The 18,656-nt window shown below is 39.8% G+C and overlaps 1 protein-coding gene across 2 annotated transcripts in view; it reads right to left on the reverse strand.

Moving 5' to 3' along the window:
* The window catches only part of LOC119422362 (protein kinase C beta type), a 60,566-nt gene that overhangs the window by 775 nt on the left and 41,135 nt on the right, over positions 1 to 18,656 (reverse strand). The window contains exons 5-17 of one of the 2 annotated variants that reach the window (XM_037689722.1): positions 16,473 to 16,601; positions 15,936 to 16,092; positions 15,487 to 15,621; positions 15,306 to 15,402; positions 15,077 to 15,217; positions 14,816 to 14,989; positions 13,194 to 13,285; positions 10,614 to 10,676; positions 8,924 to 9,062; positions 8,770 to 8,850; positions 8,580 to 8,687; positions 6,154 to 6,294; positions 5,291 to 5,729 (exon numbers count right to left, since the gene is read on the reverse strand). In XM_037689722.1, the coding sequence (XP_037545650.1) occupies positions 5,577 to 5,729; positions 6,154 to 6,294; positions 8,580 to 8,687; positions 8,770 to 8,850; positions 8,924 to 9,062; positions 10,614 to 10,676; positions 13,194 to 13,285; positions 14,816 to 14,989; positions 15,077 to 15,217; positions 15,306 to 15,402; positions 15,487 to 15,621; positions 15,936 to 16,092; positions 16,473 to 16,601 (1,610 nt within the window). In that variant the 3' untranslated portion in view covers positions 5,291 to 5,576. Of the gene's footprint in view, positions 1 to 5,290; positions 5,730 to 6,153; positions 6,295 to 8,579; positions 8,688 to 8,769; positions 8,851 to 8,923; positions 9,063 to 10,613; positions 10,677 to 13,193; positions 13,286 to 14,815; positions 14,990 to 15,076; positions 15,218 to 15,305; positions 15,403 to 15,486; positions 15,622 to 15,935; positions 16,093 to 16,472; positions 16,602 to 18,656 lie in introns of those variants that run through there. The other variant, XM_037689723.1, reaches the window with a different exon arrangement.

The raw sequence follows: 18,656 nt of genomic DNA on the forward strand, positions 1-18,656 counted from the left end.
TTGTGGAAAATATAGGCACTAATATGGCTCCTTGAGGGATCTCAGTTTGGAGAATTTGTTTAATTCCGACTGGGTTGATGAGCTAATGGCTAGTCACAGGACCAAAGTGGCCTGCTGCCATCTTTAAACATCTCCAATCTGACACATTTATAAATGGGTCCTGAAAAATCTGCATTATAAGCATTTACTTGGCCGTCAGAGTTTTGTATTTCTGTTATTTACACAAAATCTATGGTTATAAGCTTAAACAACGTAACAGCACCTAGCTGTAGCCCTTCCAGTGGAGCCTGGAGATTTTTTGTCAGGAACGTCAGTTTTTTCTTCCTGAACTGTGGAAAACTTAATGGAGGCTTAAAGTTTTTAAAACAGTAGCATAAACCACTTTAAAGTTGTTGTTTTTTAACATTACATTCACACTAATTGCAAATTCCAAAGTTTGGCTCAAATCCCTCCCCCCCCCCCCCCCCCCCCCCGCATGGTCGTTCACATAATAATTTAAATATGACTGCCATCAGACTATACAGTATGAATAATCTATGACCTTGAAATGACCCACAGGCACAGAAGACGTGACGTCTCATGCAACACGTTGACTTTTAGGCAGTAAATATGGATGCTACACAGCGTGTGTATCTAATCTGAAGCTGTTGTTCAGTCAGAGTCAACAAATGTATTATCTGCAGTGACTGCTTTGTCTCGTGTTTGCATTTGATCCTGCTGCAGAATGACACTTCTGGAACAGCAGCGAAGTCCTGAGCGTACAGGGGACAAACAAACTCGAGTATTGATCCCATCGCATTAGTACTTATACATTTCAACACCACCGGTGGCATCATATGTCGCTGCAGATTCTCTGTCATCCAGGAACTGACGAATAATAATAAAAACAAAGGAAAGGCAACTGGACTTCTGTTTTGTAGCTGAAGGCGTGCATGATATTGGTATTAATATTATCGATACTTGGATCAATCAACATACCCCCTCACTGACGTAAAAGTTGAATGAAATGTGACATCACCGTTCAGATGGAGGTTGCTTTGAAAAACATCAGTTTTTTAATTTTTTTTATTTAGTACCACATAAAAGTGAACTGGGTCACAAAAATAAAAAAGGTTTGTTGCATTCAGATGGTCCAAAATAAAAAATTAAAAAATTAGGGATGCACGATATTATTGGCATGGTATCGGTTGATATTAGCGATAAAGTTTAATATCGGAAATCAGCCATTCCATCAAAATAACTCACCGATATAAAAGGCGCTGTTTTTTTTAAATATATATTTATATAGTGTTACACCATTTTCAGTCCCCCTTTTTGCCATCTGCATTTGGTAGCAGGCCAAACTGACAAAAAACATGCAGAATAATGTATTTTAATTCCACAGCAGCGAGTGTGGCTGAATGGTTAGAGTAGTCATCCTCCAATGTGAGAGTTGGGGGTTCGATTCCACCAGCAGCCAAATGCTGGGAGTGTCCCTGGGCAAGACACTAAACCCCTCATAGCCTGACGTGTGTCTCATCGGTGTATGAATGTGATCAAGCTGATTAGTCTCTTTAGAATGATTTGTAGAGATCTAGTAGAGTGCTGTATGAATGGGTAAATGAGGACACAGATTGTAGTGTAAAGCTTTTTGAGTGTCTTGATAAGATAGAAAGGTGCTATATAAGTAAAGTCCATTTACCATAAAATCAGTGCTATATAAGCACAGAAATCTATGTAGTCTCTGTAATTAGGACTAGGGGGGAAATATCGGTATCGGTAATTGACCAAATAAGTTTTAACATATCGGCATATTGGATATTGGCCAAAAATCCAATATCATGCATCCCTATAAAACTCAGATATGGGGCGCATAGCAAAGTGAGCAACAACAACAAAAAAAAAAGAAGAGAAAAAATCAAGCTTTTGCTTGCAGTGTGAACGTAGCCTGAAGTGCTTTTAGAGAGCAGCAATCCACTCAGGACTCAGCCCAGCTAAGAGCAGTCAGCTCATCAATCAGGTCAGGGTTCAACTCTGTTCCTCCAAACTCGGGTTGTTCAAGAGCCATCTACAACAGGTAAGATGTTAACTGTTCTTAACCTTTCCACAAAACCCCACTCCAATTTATCTAAACGTTCAACTAGTTTATAAAAGCACAACGATGAGGGAGAAAGGAGGCCAGAATTTGTAGCACACACAAAGACAAAGGTCTAAAAATCTGCAGAGTTAGAACAGACGGTGTTAAAAATAAATACTACGTTTTATCAATTAAACCTTTTGAGTTTCCAATATGCTCACTGTAAAAATGACTGATTCATGAGTTTTGGGAGTTTTTGCTTGAGAAGATACTAGATCTGGGCCCCATCAGGTCCAGTTTGTTTTGGTAACACAAAGGAAAGCGTTTTGGTCAAACCTTGTGAATGACGTGGGAACTAAAGAAATATTGAGAAATGTTTTTAGGACTCTCGCTGTTTTTGTGTTGGCTAATGTCAATCAGCCGTCGTGGCCACCTTGAATTGGGGCGACTTCAAAAGTTAATAAGTTGTTTATGTGCAGCCAGTGATTACTTTCTGAACATTTCAATAAAATCTTAGTGCTTCAAGAAATATTTTGCTAACACTAAAGATAAACTGTCTACAAGCCCAGGATTTTCAGCCTTCCCTGCCATTTAAAGTACATAAAAAAGCTTGTTTTGTGCTCATTTTAAATATATATTTTATAGTGGTGTTAAATCAGAAAGGAGTTTGGGTTTTGTCCTACAAATGTTCATCCAGTTTGATTCATATTAAAATATAAAAGTTCTCTGGTAAAAAAAAAAAAAATCAAACAACTTGTGTGGACTAATTCCAAACAAACCTGAGCCAACCAGCTGAACAAAAACCAAACACAAGCTGCCGACAAACTCAGGAAAAAAAATACATTTAAAAGACAAAGAGGAGCCAAACAAACACAGAAAGACCCAAGACAAACTTGGAAAGCCAAAAAGAGAGAAATCATTGTGTTACGAAGCAGACGAGGATCAGTACCAAACCACAACCAGAAGGGATTTTATACAGGAAGGAGAAGCAGCGAGCCCCCAGTAACACACACCCCACACACACAAAGTTAGGAGTTTCCTACCTCCTCCTTTGGCCTCATCACAGGGCTTCCAGCTGAAATGAGGAGGGACTTCACCCTTATTTCAGCACGCTGAGCACAGAGCAGGTGTTTTATCTTGTGTGTTTGTGTTGTGCAGAAGAGTGTACAGTAGTCCCTCGCTACTTGGAGATTCGACTTTCGCAAACTCGCTCCATCGTGGTTTTTCAAAGTAAGTTTGAACACGAGAAAATAAAAATTGTGCTGGACACGATTGTCAACTTTAGTTGATAGTAATATTTTACTCAGGTGATTGGGACAGTACAGGACACAAAAGTAAAAAAAATAAAACACTTTGGAAAGGCGCCGCCATTTTGTAGTTTTCTCTCAATAAGCCTACACTGTATCTCCACTCATAAGGACTACATTTCCCAGAAGCCCTATTGCCTTCTGCTGAAATACATAGAGGAAAAATTTTGATCTGATGGGAAACAGTTTGGCGCTTATTAGTGACTTTGGCACCCAGTGGATGCAGAGAGCCGCACGGAACCCACCGAACCAGAACCGGACCTCCAGACCTATCGATGAATCTTGCGAGCTGGTAGCTGACCCCGGAAGACTTCTGAGCGGGACGTGCACCGCCGAAGGTCCGGCGCTCCATCCGGAGCCCACAGCCACTACCCCGAGCCAGAGAGACGACCAGAACCGGCAGGATAGTTCTGCCAAAACGGAGCCAAGTCGGAGCGGAACCAAGCCGCTGCTGTTCTGCAAAGCTGTTAAGTAAAATTTAGTAGCTACATATACAGTACTGTATGTATGTTGTTAAAATGAGGTTTAAGAGTTTAGAACATCGCAAAAGTGTGGGAAGGGTTTATAAAGCCTTAAAAATATATAGAAATACTAAAATAAATATGTTGCTACGTTGCAGATTTTCACTTATTGTGGTGGTGATGGTGGGGTCTGGAATGTAACCCCCACAATAATCGAGGGACTACTGTATTTTAAAAACTGTATATGTATGAGCAGTAAGTAACAACATGATGAATAAAAATAGGTGTGGACATGAAATCATCTCGTATGTGGAACTGATGTTTGGCCGTTTTGTAAGAGTAAGCAGGCGGACACAGCAGGAGTCTGGTAGGCACCAGTGAGTATATTATCAGTTTCCAGTCATACAAAGCAATAACACAGTCCACAGTAGCATCTCTCCCATCCACATACAAAATATCCAAACAGTTCTCCGATACACAACTCGTCATATATTATTTAATCTTCCTCAGTTTATTTCTCATCAGTACCCATCATTACAACAAGTGCTCACTGTTTTTATCCGATAGAATCGTCTTTAAAAGGACGTACGTTTGACGTTTCCTTTCCGCCACCTCATTTTGTGATAAAAGCTCAAAGAACAAGATTTGACACAGTTTTACCACCTCGCATCGTTAACACAGTTACAAAAATATTATACAACTCAGACAATTCATCTCGTATATGAAAATGACTTCCAACGAGGTGTTATATTGTCGGTGAACAGAAAGGATCGGCTAAAATGCATATAACTGTACGTGTATAGCAAAATGGCACAAGATGGCTGCCTGTCTTCACAGTTTGTAGGAGCAGGATTTGTCTACGTCCTCGTGATTCTGAACCTTATTTTGGCACTTCTGGATATATCCTGTTCCTGTAGTCTTAACTACTGGATTCATAAGACTCTAAATTAAATAAGCCATAAAGGAAGTTTCTCTAAAAGGGTGGTTTACAAGCAAATAGATATGGTTTTTGTTAATAAAAACAGAGTAAAAAGGAATGTGTGCTCTGAAAAACATAAAGGGGGTTGCTGATTTAATGTAAAACGATTATAAATCAGCAAAGAATGCAGAGTTCACCATAACACTGAACAAAAATGTATTTGATACTACAAACAAAAAGAAAGTCAACATGTGGGAAACTGATTAGTATTCAAATGATAGCAAAGCAATCGGTCAGTTTTCACTTACGCTGCATGAAATACCAACATGTGATCATAATACACTCATCCACGTCACTGATGGGTCGTCGTAGTCGAGATGCAGGCACAGGGAGGGTGACACAGAGACGTTACAGCCTGCTGATGTGAGCAGCCAGGAAGCATTCAGAGGCACGAAACAGTCCTCCACTAGAAAACCAGCCTGAGCTGATAAAACAGCAGCTGTTCTGTTGTAATCCCAAATAATCCCAGAATAAATGGCCTCTGGAACATTAACATGAAATAAATATAAATGATTATTTTGGTTGATTGCTGTTATTTTATCAATTATTTAATAATTGCCATTTTGGTTAATAAAATTATATACTTTATTAATATTTATTTAAGCCTTGAACAGAAAATGTTGCATCAGGCCCTAATGGATTAAAGTTTCACCTTGCTGAATGCGACCTGGAAATGACACCATGACGATGTATTGTTTTATTTGTTTTCATCTGTAAGGTATGCTTGTGAAGTGCATGTGGTTACTAATGCAGCCGAGGGATGCGTCACATGGTCAGGGAGTTGGGTGAATGTACTTGGGGTTAACAAATGAGAAGCCTTGAAACTCTTCCTGGTCCAGGTTGGATATAAGCTCCTGATCTGGGGGGGTCAGCTCTGGGGGGTGGCGCGTGAAAAAGCGATCAAAGTTCTCCGCATCGCGCCCACACTGCCGTGGAGAGGAGAGACATGGAGGAATGGAGTGAGTTTGATGGAGGGTGAGGGTGGGGTGGGGGGTGGGGGGGGGGGACAAAAAAAGGACAACAAAGAGAAAAAAGAGAAACACAACTAAAACATGGCGTCAACCAATCAAATCGCTCACAGCCAAAAACTGTGGAATTCCATTGGTCCAAATGAAAGCAGCTCAGCTTCATCATTGGTGACGACACTGACAAGTCTCAGCTGTGCACGTGTCAGGGTAGTGACCAATGGGAGGGGATGGTTGTGTTTCAGTGACGAGCGATTTAATCATTTCTATAACTTACCTTCAGGGTTTAACTAAAAACAACTTATTGTGAGTAATTTCTAAGGCAGACATGTTGAACTGGATGGAATCACCAGGGTGTGTGTGCGCACGTGTGTGATATACTCACAGCTTTAGGTTTGAAAGGTGGCTGGACCTCTTTGTTCTCTAGCTTTTCCCAGTCTATATAGCGGAAGAAGGCGTGCTCCTTGATGTCTCTTTCTCCTTCGGGACCACAGCCAAGACGCTTACCTGGATGTTTGGTCATCAACTGAAATCACACACACACACACACACACGAGGAGTTCACACCAGTCCGTTTGACTGTATGCTCCCTCTGATTGTTTTATTGTTTTTACAGTTTTTCATAAAACCCTTCAGTGTGGATCCAACAAAGTTCAGGCAAGTCATCTGGACTTTTTTTTTATTGTTGTTGAGATGTTTTGTCCTTCATCCAAAGGACTTCATCAGTCCGAGGAGCCACAACAAAACTCAGTCCTACAAGCAGCACACTCCCATAGCAGACCAACGAATTTGCTGGTGATAAGACGGCTTCTGGTGCCTTCCCTCTCCCCCCGTCGACTCCTCTGAGGCAGCCATAGCCAAAGTGGTTCAAAACGTCAAAGTTCATGCTCAATAATCCAGGTAGAAAAAAAAAAGTTCAGTTGGGTCAACTGGACGGTTTCTTTTTTTTTGTTGTTGAAACATTTCGCCCTTCATCCAAAGGACTTCATAAGTCCAAGGAGCCACAACAACTACTATGTGAAGATGCTATTTATAAGACTGAGTTTGTTGTAGCTCCTTAGACTGAAGAAGTCTTTTGGATAAAAGACAAAACATTTCAACTAAGAAGAACTCGACCAGAGGACCTGAGTCAACCTTGTTAGGTTAATCTACCTGGATTATTGAGCATCAGGACTTTGTATTGCATATTTTTATTGCCATAAAAGGACAACCTCTTCTGAATCACAGTTAACCGATCTGCTTATTTTTTCCCTACAAATAATCATGTTCCTGTGAAGAGTTGCTTAGCTTGGAGAGTGAAAGATGACGGACGATAAAATATTTGCTGTGATGCGTTCAGTTGCTATTTTGCTTTCTGTCGTCACTGCTGCCTTCCTGTCTGTGCATTCTCTAAACTGAACAGAGCGATCTCTCACTGACCAACTCTGCGCTGATTAAACATGCTGAACAGTCTCTTAACTGTATGAAAAAGGGTGAGCGGGTTAACAGATGCTCACTGATGCTTTCAAAAGGCATATTTTAGCTTAGAAAATAAAAGCCCATATCCCATTGTCAGTTTGAAAAAGAGATTTGAATGCTATTGACTGCATCATTTGATAAAAAATTTGTCAAACGACCTCCATTATTAAGTGACCACTGTATTGTGCAAATAATGTAAAACAATGCTATTTTTTTCATTTTGCTTTCAAGGTGCCAGACTTTCTTGTAGTCGTTAAAAAAGGTCTTGATTGGTAGTCCTGCAGTCATTCAAAGTTTGTTTTGACTGCTTTGTCACTCGGTTTCTGTCCTGTTCTTATACTTGACCATAAAGGAGATATATATATATATATATATATATATATATATATATATATATATATATACATATATATATATGTGTGTGTGTGTGTGTGTGTGTGTGTGTGTATGAAGATTGTGGCTTTAAGTAGTAGGAAAGAAATCCAGCAAAGACATGCAACATATTTCAGCTAGTAGATGCTAAATCTTTAGGTAAAGCTTTTTGGGCATCCCTTTAAATGTTATTTTGTGCCAAAATATGTTATCTTTGGTGTTTTAATCGATCTAGCTAAGGAAATAGGAACAAATTGTGTTTATATAACATGTGTCTGGTAATAATTGCCTAAAAAAATCTAATTTAAAATGTCTTTGCTATCCAGTCTCACGGGTCGACCCGACTCCAGTTGAGTTTAGGAGCCTTTTTATTCCTGAATGGTCAGAGTTAACTGACTTAGACAAAAATATAATCCTAAAAATGAGAGTAAAAGCAATTAAATAAAATAAAATAAAAAGACAGAAAAACATTCAGAAATATTGAATACCGGTACTTATCTGTCTAAATGAGTTTGAAAAATTACAAAAAAGACTAAAGACAGAAAATGATGAAACCTGGAACAAAACTGTTGAAACGAAAACGATCCGGCCAAAAACTAAAATGAGCCGAACATTAGCTTAAGTAGCAAAACAGCACCTCAAAGCTAAAACTGGCAAAACAGTAGCTAAAAGCTAAAAATGAAGCAACATTATTGGAAAAGTAGATTTCAGAGAGCACAAAGTTTTTTAAGGATTTTGAAGAGATTTTAATTTATCTCAGTTGGGAAATTAAGGTAAAGAAAATTACAAACAAACACCAAAGATCATGGCTGTGATGTCCTGATCGAGCTAAACATTTCGACACATCAGTGGTTAAAATATCTGAAAAGCACGATCAAGTATGTACAGTCCAAATAATGTACAGGAGAAACAGAGGTGTGAATGTTGACAACATTATAGGAAAGTGTGGCTCTTTGGAAGCAAAACAGAGAGTGTTCTCACCCCTTTGCAGATAGCAACAGCTTCTTTAGACATGGACTTGGGGTAAGAGACATGGTGCTCCATGATCGACTGGAACAACTCATCTTCATCTTCACCATCAAAAGGTGGCTGCAGAGGCACAAATGCATATAAGCAACCATTTTTTAAGGTTCCCAGGTAAAAGGCCGTGAACAGCAAATGTAAAACAAACCTGCCCAGCCAGCATTTCATAAAGCAGTACTCCAAAAGCCCACCAGTCTACTGACTTCCCATAAGGCTGATAGGCTATGATCTACAAGGAGAAGAACCAAGTCTTGGTCAGACAGTAAAAAGATCTAATCTCTGGACAACACATGAACACTTACCTCTGGGGCGATGTAATCTGGTGTTCCACAAAACGTCTTAGTGGTAATGCCGTCAAGCATGTTCTCTTTGCACATGCCAAAGTCTGCGATCTTTATGTGGCCCTCGGAGTCCAGCATCACATTGTCCAGCTTCAGATCTCTGTGTACAAACACACACAGACGCATGACTTACATCTAGGCCTGTCATAATAAACAATAAATCAGTTAATCACATGATAAATGAAAATTATCAACCTCATTTTCATTTATCAGCTTTATTGTTTCTTTGTGTCTCTCTCTTTCTACTGAAGACACTGGACGACAAAAAGCTCAACTCTGGTGCTCTTCACTGACCCCTCCCTTTCTCTTTAAAATCTGTTTTAACCGTCCAAAACTGCGTTTTTGGATTGTTAAAAGCAGCTAAGCTGAGAAGTTAAGCTGAGAAGCTAAGCTGAGAAGCTAAGCTACGAGCTAAGCTAACAGGCCAACCTTGGGAAAAACCTCCGTCTTGTCAAAGCTCCAGAATTCCCGGTTGAAACCTGTGCCTTTGCGTAAAAAGCTGTTTTTTTCCCCTGAAAAAATAAGATGAGAACTTTTTTTACTGATTTTTTTTATTAAAAACTTTGAGTGAAAAATGCCATCCTAAAGATATCCTGATGCATGCTCAATAATCCAGGTAGAAAAATCCAAAAAAGTTCAATCTGGTCCTCTGGACATTATGACATGTCCAGAGGACCAGATTGAACTTTTTGGGGGCTATCCTAAAGAGCTCAAACCACCAAGCGGCCACCATTTTAAGAGCTGAAAAACAGGAAGGAGAGACAGCCTGTCATTCCTCTATCTGTTACGGAAGCACAATCCGTAGTGTACTTCCGGGTCGCACCGATTGCCGTTGTTTATGAATAAGAACTGTCTTAATTTACTTAGAAAAGTACATGCTCTATCTCCACTGATCTTCATGTAGCTAATTTACGCCACTCGTATTTCCGTTACAAATCATTGGTTAAGATATGCGACGCATTAGACCTGATCCCCAGCCTGGGCTGAACGAGAAAAACCCTGCAAGATACAGAATTAATTATTTCCACGGTGAAGCAGCGCCGCTCAGTGGTGAAGCTGCATATCATTTTAACCATGACGTAAACATGTCACTGATTTTAACGGAAATACGAGTGGCGTAAATTAGCAACATGGAAATCGGCGGAGATAAAGCACATACTTTTCTAAGTAAATTAAGACAGTTCTAATTCATAAACAGAATTATACTAGTACATTTTCCTTAATCTAGCATATTCAACGGCGATCCGTGCGACCCGGAAGTATTCCTTTTAGCGCATGCACAAATGAGCTACACTATAGATCATGCTTCGTGACAGATCGGGGAATAACACAGCCCATGTCACGTCAAGGGGCCTCCCTCCCATTTTTCTTAAAGAGACACGCTGCTCGCTCCCTCACTATCCATCCTTTGGTTCAAACAATCTTATACTGCCATCCGGTGTTCAAAAAAGTTACTACATGCAAAACAAATTAACCAACATTTCTTCTTAAAGAAGAACTTCTCTTCAAACAATATTATCATTTACCGCAATAATTTCTGAGACAATCAATCACCCAGCAAAATTCGTTATCGTGACAGGCCTAGTTACATCCGTGTTCTGACACATTAGAAAACTCCAACACAGAAAGCAGAGATGATCCAAAAACTTACCGATACACAATGCCTTTGGAGTGAAGGAAGAACAGACCGACAGCAATCTCTGCAGCATAGAACCTACAAGACAAAGAACAGTTTCTAACGATGCGGATGTGTATTCACACAGCACGAGTGATGCGCTAATATCTCATATTTATACTCTTAATTTTGTCAGAACTGTTGGATCTTTATGTTTTAAAGTATTGACGGTTTACTTGTGGGCAAAACCAGTTGTGTTGCACTGCAACAAGTGTGTGCATTGTTGCTTCGCACATCTTTACACAAGAAATATAAAGTTAGATGCTAACCACTATCTTGTCTTGAGGTAAAAGCTTCTTCAGAAGGCTCAATTTTCAACATAAACGCAACATCCTGTCAGAATATTTCAAAACCCTAACAGAAAACGTATCAGTCGAACTGTAAATGATGCAGCCTTGTGATATAGTGAGATCATGTGCGATCTATAAGTGCTCAGAATATTTTTGTGAATGACTCGGCTATGACTAATAGTTCAACATCTATAAAACTAGTTGAGGTACAACCAGTTTTGTGGAAAAGATTTGAAACCAGATCTTGTGCGAACAGTTTGTCAAAATATGTGTTGGGGATATGTCCTAAAATTAGCTCAATATCGGTCAAACTCAGTTGTAGCTATTATTGTCTCATGTTTGTTGTGTTAATTAAAAGATGTGTGGCAGCAGTTTGAACCCTCTGGAGGTGAGCAACAGAAGAAGCACTGACCCCAACATAAAGCACATGGCAACAATCCAGCCAAGTCGTGATTAAAAGCATGAATTATTGCTTCAAAGTGCTTTCTAGAAACAAGTGTCTTTACTCCAGCCGGTTGCTCAACTGAAAAATGCTTGATTCATTTATCAAGCTTAAGATCAGCATCCGCTTGGACCCCCAGGTTTGTGATGGTTGGCTTAGTATCGTACTTGCTGTCGTACATGTCGCTTTGCCGTATATGTCGCATCTATTATGCACCACCGCTGACAACCCGGAAATGTGGGCGGGTGTTGTGCCAAAAATCGATTGACTGCCAAATCACAGCCGCGGCAGCGTGCATGAGAGGACTTCAACAAGAATTTAACAAGATTAACACTTAAAAACAATTATTTGTTTCATCAAAATTATAGCAAAGGTGTGTCTCAGTCTAACTTTTCCTCAATAAATGCACTTTGACGGTCATATCAGCTGCATTTCAAAAGCCGATTTGCAGAAGCGGAAGAGTGCAGAGGGAGGACTCACTGTGCATTCCTTCGAAATTCAACAAGACAACTACCTAAAAACAATTATTTGTTTGCTCGACATTATAGTAAAGGTGTGTCTCAGTTTAACTTTTCCTTAATAAATGCACTTTAGTGGTCAAATCAGCTGCATTTCGCCTGGGCAGCACGGTGAAACGCAGCTGATTTGATGTTTGCTCCAGGAGTTCTGGAGCAAGACAAAGGTGGCTTGGTATGGCAAGCCAAGTGTCTCATTAACAGTAACTTTTATTTATTAATGAGACACTTGGCTTACCACATTACTTGAGGGCCCTCTAGAGGCTGAAAATGGTAGTGTTCAATATTTTCTGTCAGAATGAATGAAAATCGTCAGATCTGAGCCAAAAATTGGTTTATAAATATGGGGGGAAAAACATAAATATGTCAGTTCGCTGTATAAGTCGCAGGTATGCTAATTTTTGCCAAAAACTGTGATGTACACAGCAAAAAATATGGTATGTTGGGTCAAAGAATCTAGATCAATACGGGGGTGTCAGTGGAGCAGCCAAAAACCAGAAATTCAGTGTTCTTATTTTAATATAGAAAGTTCAGAGCCATACAGGCCTCTAAGTTCTCAAATAATTTAAGTAAATGGACTGTACTTATATAGCGCCTTTCTATCTTATTGAGACACTCAAAGCACTTTACACTACAATCTGTGCCCTCATTTACCCATTCATACAGCACTCTACTTTAAGCAGTGGTTTAAAAAAATAAACAGCGACACAAGCAAACACGTCAACAAGTGATAAATATAAAACACAAGAGGTATTCTGTTGTGTCATATTTTAGAGCTTTCATCATTCATATCTTGAACAGCATCAAATTAAAGGAACAAAAGTGCTGCTGTGTAATCCAAGAGGCCGCTGTTCTGTGAGAACGGTCGTTTCTCAGAGCACCAGAGGTAGTTTGAGAAAGTTTTTTTAAAGTCTGCCACATCGTTTTGCCGAAGCTAACTAGCATTTAGAAAATTTTACAGAAAGTTATGAAATTTGTTGTTTTCTTGCAGTGACTCGCCTCCTGCAAGGTTAATGAGAACACCTCTTTTATACGATAAACATTTATCAGAAGACAGATCATGTCCATAACATTGTCATAAATTTCTACCAACATGAACCTATCAGCGGCAGAAAACTGAAACAAATTCAGACATTCCTACCCTAATTATTTTATTTATTCGTTCAGATAAACACCAAATTTTGGACACCAAATCTTGATAAAATGATTATTTAAGAGAAGACCTTTATGTGAAACAGTTCAGTGCTTTTGTAGAGTGGACCATCCACTTGAGATGAGTGTGTGTGTGTGTGTGTGTGTGAATACTCACACAGCATGGGGCTCTTTGAACTTCCCAACCTGTTGGATTTGGTACATAAGATCTCCTCCATTAATATATTCCATGACGAAGTACAACCGGTCCTGGAGGCAGTAATTGAGAGACAAGACAGATAAAACGATAGGATTAAATACATTAAACCAGTTTTATGCAACTTATGTGCAGCTTAGTGCAGTGAAATGGTTTACAGATGACTTTCAAGAAATTAATTTGAAAATAAAATAAAAACACAACTGAACGGTGATCATATTAAAAACAATAATAAATGTCTAGCATTCCTTAAAGGAATGCACATCACCCAATGCCTTAATTGTCAGAGTTTTAACTTAAGGTCATTTAATGAGAAGAAATTATGGAGGTATGGCTGATTAGGTCAAATTTTCAAATTGCAGTAATCCCTCGATTATCGCGGGGGTTACGTTCCACACACCATCATGATAGGTGAAAAACTGCGGAATAGGAACGCTATATTTATTTTAGTTTATATTTTAAGGCTTTATAAACCCTTCCCACACACTTGCAATGTTCTAAACTCTTAAACCTACGTAATTTTAACAACATACATATATGTACTGCACAGTACTGCAAAATTTTACTCACCAGCTCTGCAGACCAACAGCTCGGTTCCATAATATAACGTTGAAAAATCGCGTAAGAGTGAGTGCGCGAACGTCGAACCGCGGAGTAGCGAGGGACTACTGTACTTTTATGTGCAACCCCATGAGATAATGCGAGTGAATTGTTACAGTGTGTATTGGGGATGACTTTCAGCTACTACAACACCAAATTTAATATCTGTACAGTAGTCCCTTGCTACTTTGTGGTTCGACTTTTGTGAACTCGCTCTTTCGCGTTTTTTCAACGTTTGTCAACGTTAATATTACTCACGTGAGGGAGATGGTACAAGATAAAAGTTAATGAAAAAACACTTCAGACAGGTGCCGCCATTTTCTAGTTTTCTTTCAAATACCTATACTGTAACGCCAGTCAAAAGAACTACACTACCCAGAAGCCAACAGTGCTTCCGGACGCTGCTTTCTGCTGAGATGGAGGGATCATTTTTCAACGCAAGGTCAGAAGTAACGATCTATCTATTGAGCTCACAGAACTGGCAGGAAAGACGCAAATAATCCTGAAGCTCAATTATCCACGCGCACATCAACCTGGACAGGGCTGTGAGCTTCTTCGCTGCAGGGTAGTTCTGCAGAACCAGAACCAAGCTGGAACTGAGCTGCTGGTCTGCAGAGCTGGTAAGTAAAATTTTGCAGTACTGTACAGTACATATGTTTGTTAAAATTACATGGGTTTAAGAGTTTAGAACATTGCAAGAGTGTGGGAAGGGTTTATAAAGCCTTAAAATATTTATCAATACTAAAATAAATATAGGGTTCCTACTTGGCGGTTTTTCACCTATCGCGGTGGTGTGTGGAACAAAAACCCCGCGATAATCGAGGGACTCCTGTAATACTGAACCAGTTTTAGTCCCTGCTGATTATCTGTAACGCCCACCTTGAATCTGACTCCCAAAATAATCAGATGTAGATTCACACCCAGTGACTTCTTTATGAGAGTTTCATCAATTCCATTCAGACAAACGTTTGCATTTTCCATACCATGGTTTGGAAACACGAGTGCAGCTGAGTGAGGAAAGGAGGCTTTCCAGCCAAAGCGAGAACTCTCTTCTCCACCATGGTGCACTCCACATCGTCATCTTGGATCACCACGTCTTTCTTCAGGATTTTAATGGCGTATAACTCATCTGTGCCTTTCCTTTCTGCCAGCATCACCTGGAAACAAAAAAGAAATAAAAACAAGTGAGCTGCAGCGTATACGGTGATTTTTATTGTTTACATGTTTCTTTGAATGAGCCTCACTTTGCCGAAGCTGCCTTTGCCCAGAACCATGACAAAGTTGAAGTCTGAGAGCTTGACGCGGTCCTGATTGCCGTTGCTGTCGTATTTGCATACTGAAGAGGAAGAGGAGTCTGTGGGCTTCCCCGGGCCCACTTTTGCCCTCTGGAGGTTTGGAAATCACAGAAAAAATAACAAATAGTAGTGAAAAAAATAATAAATTAGGATCTAGCCTAATTCCTCTGAAACTTGCCTCAAATTTTTGTCGTAGCGCCTCATTGCCGTCTTCTCCGTCCGGCTGGACGGGAACATTAAAATATTCTCCTTCCTCCTGGGACAGGAGCTTAAACCTGCAGCCCAGAATGAAAGCGGAGCTGTGTAAGATAAAACCCAGAATTGTTAACAAGACAAGATTCGCACCTTGAACGTCTCACCATCCATCTATTCCAAGTTTCTGTAGCTCTGAGATCCCAAAGGACAGCGACCCCATGAAGTCGTTCCTGCTGGTTAAATCCCAGTCCCACACCTCCACCGAGAGACGGCGGTCCTTGTCGCTGTCTTTAAGGTTACTGAGAAACAACCACAAAAAAGTAAGACAACATCCTATTTATTAAATAAATAATATATTTAACAAGACAGCAAGTCTCTTGCTTCTTTAGTTAAACTAATAGGGAACTCAGCCAATGACACTTTTTTCTTTACATTTTATGTACAGTAACCCAGAAACGCTCGAATAACAACGAGCAGAAAGACTTGAAAGAATGAGGACAGGTCCACTTTGTGCTCATGTGACTGAAAATGAGGCCAACAGACTTTAAAGAAACCAAGTTCTAATAATAAGGAGCTAAAACTCCAACATGCGACAGAACAAGAGATGCCTCACAAAGAGAACGTTTCGTTCCAGGTGGGGTTGAGGCAACATTTAATCGTCTTCGTCTTCTGCTTGCTCTCACTCTTGGGGTCCGGGATCAGCTTGAGCTTAACGTAGGGGTCTGACAGGCCGTTTGGGTCCATGGGCACCAGGTTCTTAGCCTCTTTGACTGTAGAGTAGAAGATAAATGTCATTTTAATTACATTTAAGAGGAAGGGAAAATCCCCTGATAAAACACACTTAAAATTTGTCCTTTCATGAGGACAGAAAGAGGCAAACCTGCAAATGTTAGTGCCATTTATTCCCCCCTGCCCTAAATAACTCTGGATCTGACGACACTTAACAATAGTTTGGTTTCTGTTCTATAATCAAATCCCAGCTGTGTAAGAGAGAGCTGGCACGTGGATGCACATGTGGGTCAATCGTTGAATCATTGAACGACTAATGGACTTTCCAGCTTTAGTCTCAGGCTCATAGAGAGCGCTTTGCATCCTGTTGAGGGAAAGCGTGAACACCAAGAGAGGAGCGGGTCGGACGAGGAGAACTCACTGGTGACGGCCAGTTTCTCATCAGTGATCTGGGCAGAGATGTGGATGCGTCCCCGTCTTTCTGTGTGATCTGTCCCGCACAGGCTGGGGACATTGGCAACACATCGCTTGTGGATGTTCATCATACAGTCTGGACACAGAAATTCAACAAACAACTTAATCAAGTATCAAATATGTATAAAAACTGCATCTATACAAGTTACATTCTGGTTTTAAACCAACATCAAAAACTTAGAATGTAGCAGAATTTATTTTTTTTACCTACATTAAAGGAGCTTGTCAGTAGGACTGTAAATAATGTTCATGACTCAAACAAGAAAACTCATCACCGTAAAGGCAAGAAATAAATATTGAAAGTATAGATCAGATCTTTTCAAGTGTGGTTTTGTGGAAAGGTTGTGAACGGTAAATATCTAACCTGCTGTAACTTTTTTAATCACCTCAGTAAAAACAGTTTAATTCTGACTTTATAGACAAGATAACAGTTAATTACAAGACCAATTTAAAACTAATACAATCTCAAAAAATTCACAGTGGTTGGTTGATGCTAATAACAATTTATAAACCTTTACATCACAGTTAGTTTCGTATTTCACAGTTATTCACGTACAGTTATTTGGTTTTACACTTCTGGGGCAACATAGATACCTTCCTGCAGAATCCGTATTTTTCAGCCTATAAGTCACAGTTTTTTGCATAATTTACATGCCCTGCAACTTATACACCAAAGCGACTTATGTTTTTTCTCCATTTTTATAAACCACTTTTTGGCTGAGATTTGACGTTTTCATTCATTCTGACATTGAAAATATTGAACACTACCATTTTCAGCTGCTAGATGGCACTCAAGTGGTACGGCATGCTGTTGTGTCATGTAATTGGTAAAAGTGACTATTAATGGCAAAATCGGCATGCTATAGACTGCCACCTTCGTCCAGCTCTGGGATCATGCCTGGAGCAACCATCAAATCAGCTTCATTTCGCTGCGCCGCCCTGGTGAAATGCAGCTAATTTGACCATAGAAGGCCATTTATTAAGTAAAAGTTCAACTGAGACACGCCTTTAATATAAAGTCAAGCAAACAAATAATTGTTTTTAAGTGTTGATCTTGTTAAATTCTTGTTAAAGTCCTCCTGTGCACACTCCCGCAGCCACCAATTGGCAGCCAATCGATTTTTGGCACAACATCGGCCCATGTTTCCAGGTCGTCAGTGGAGACATGTAACAAACGCGACACGTCAGCTGTGTTGCATAATAGATGCGACTTATACGGAAAAACGACGTATTTATGTTTGTTTATATTTTATTAGACATATTTGGACTGATGCGACTTATAAGGGGGTCGAGATGGTGTAGAGGCAGGGCAACCGAATTGGGACCCGAAGGTCCTGGGTTTGATCCCCGGTCACCGCCCATCTTCACTTGCTCCAAGGGCAGCTCTCCATAGCTGCCCACTGCTCCACCTGGTGGTGGATGGGTTAAAAGCAGAGAGCCAATTTCATCTTTGTATGGGAACATACAATGATGACAATATATAACATATTATAAGGCGGTGTGACATGAACGGCAGAAAATACAGTAGTCCCTTACTTCGCGGTTAGACTTTCACGGATTTGTTCTTTCATGGGTTTTCAAAGTAAGAGTGAACGTGACACACAATTTTGGCTGATTGATGGATGAGCCACATGAGCGGCATGGACTGTTTTGTTTAATATTTAAACGATTTAGCACTTGCTGCACCTGTGTGCAGCCCACAGCTGCAGGGAGAAGCTCCCTCCGCTTTCTACCACCCACATTTCTGCTCCGTGCGGCGGCAGCTTAGTGAAGGGTTAATAATTTGCTGTCCAGATGCACCGATCAACTTTAGTCTTCCAACTTAAAATACAAAGTGTGTCACATTGTAAAATCGTCATAATCACAAAATATAAAAGTCTTAAAAGTTATTTTTAATTATTTTAAAATTTCTATGTTCAGTTGTTACAGTGTAATTGATCAAGAAATACATTTCTGCTCCGTGCTGCAGAGCTGCGTGAAGGGCCCATTGCTGTCCTGCTGGGCTTCTCTTCTCTACAATTTAAATTTAAAATATTGTAATGTTTTAAATAAACAATCTATATTGTTTATTTAAAATATTACAGTATTTAAATTTAAATTGTTTATTTACACAGAATGTGAGAGATTGGGA

The sequence above is a fragment of the Nematolebias whitei genome, chromosome 16, assembly GCF_014905685.2.
Source record: "Nematolebias whitei isolate Nwh7 chromosome 16, NemWhi1, whole genome shotgun sequence".
Lineage (NCBI taxonomy): Eukaryota > Metazoa > Chordata > Actinopteri > Cyprinodontiformes > Rivulidae > Nematolebias > Nematolebias whitei.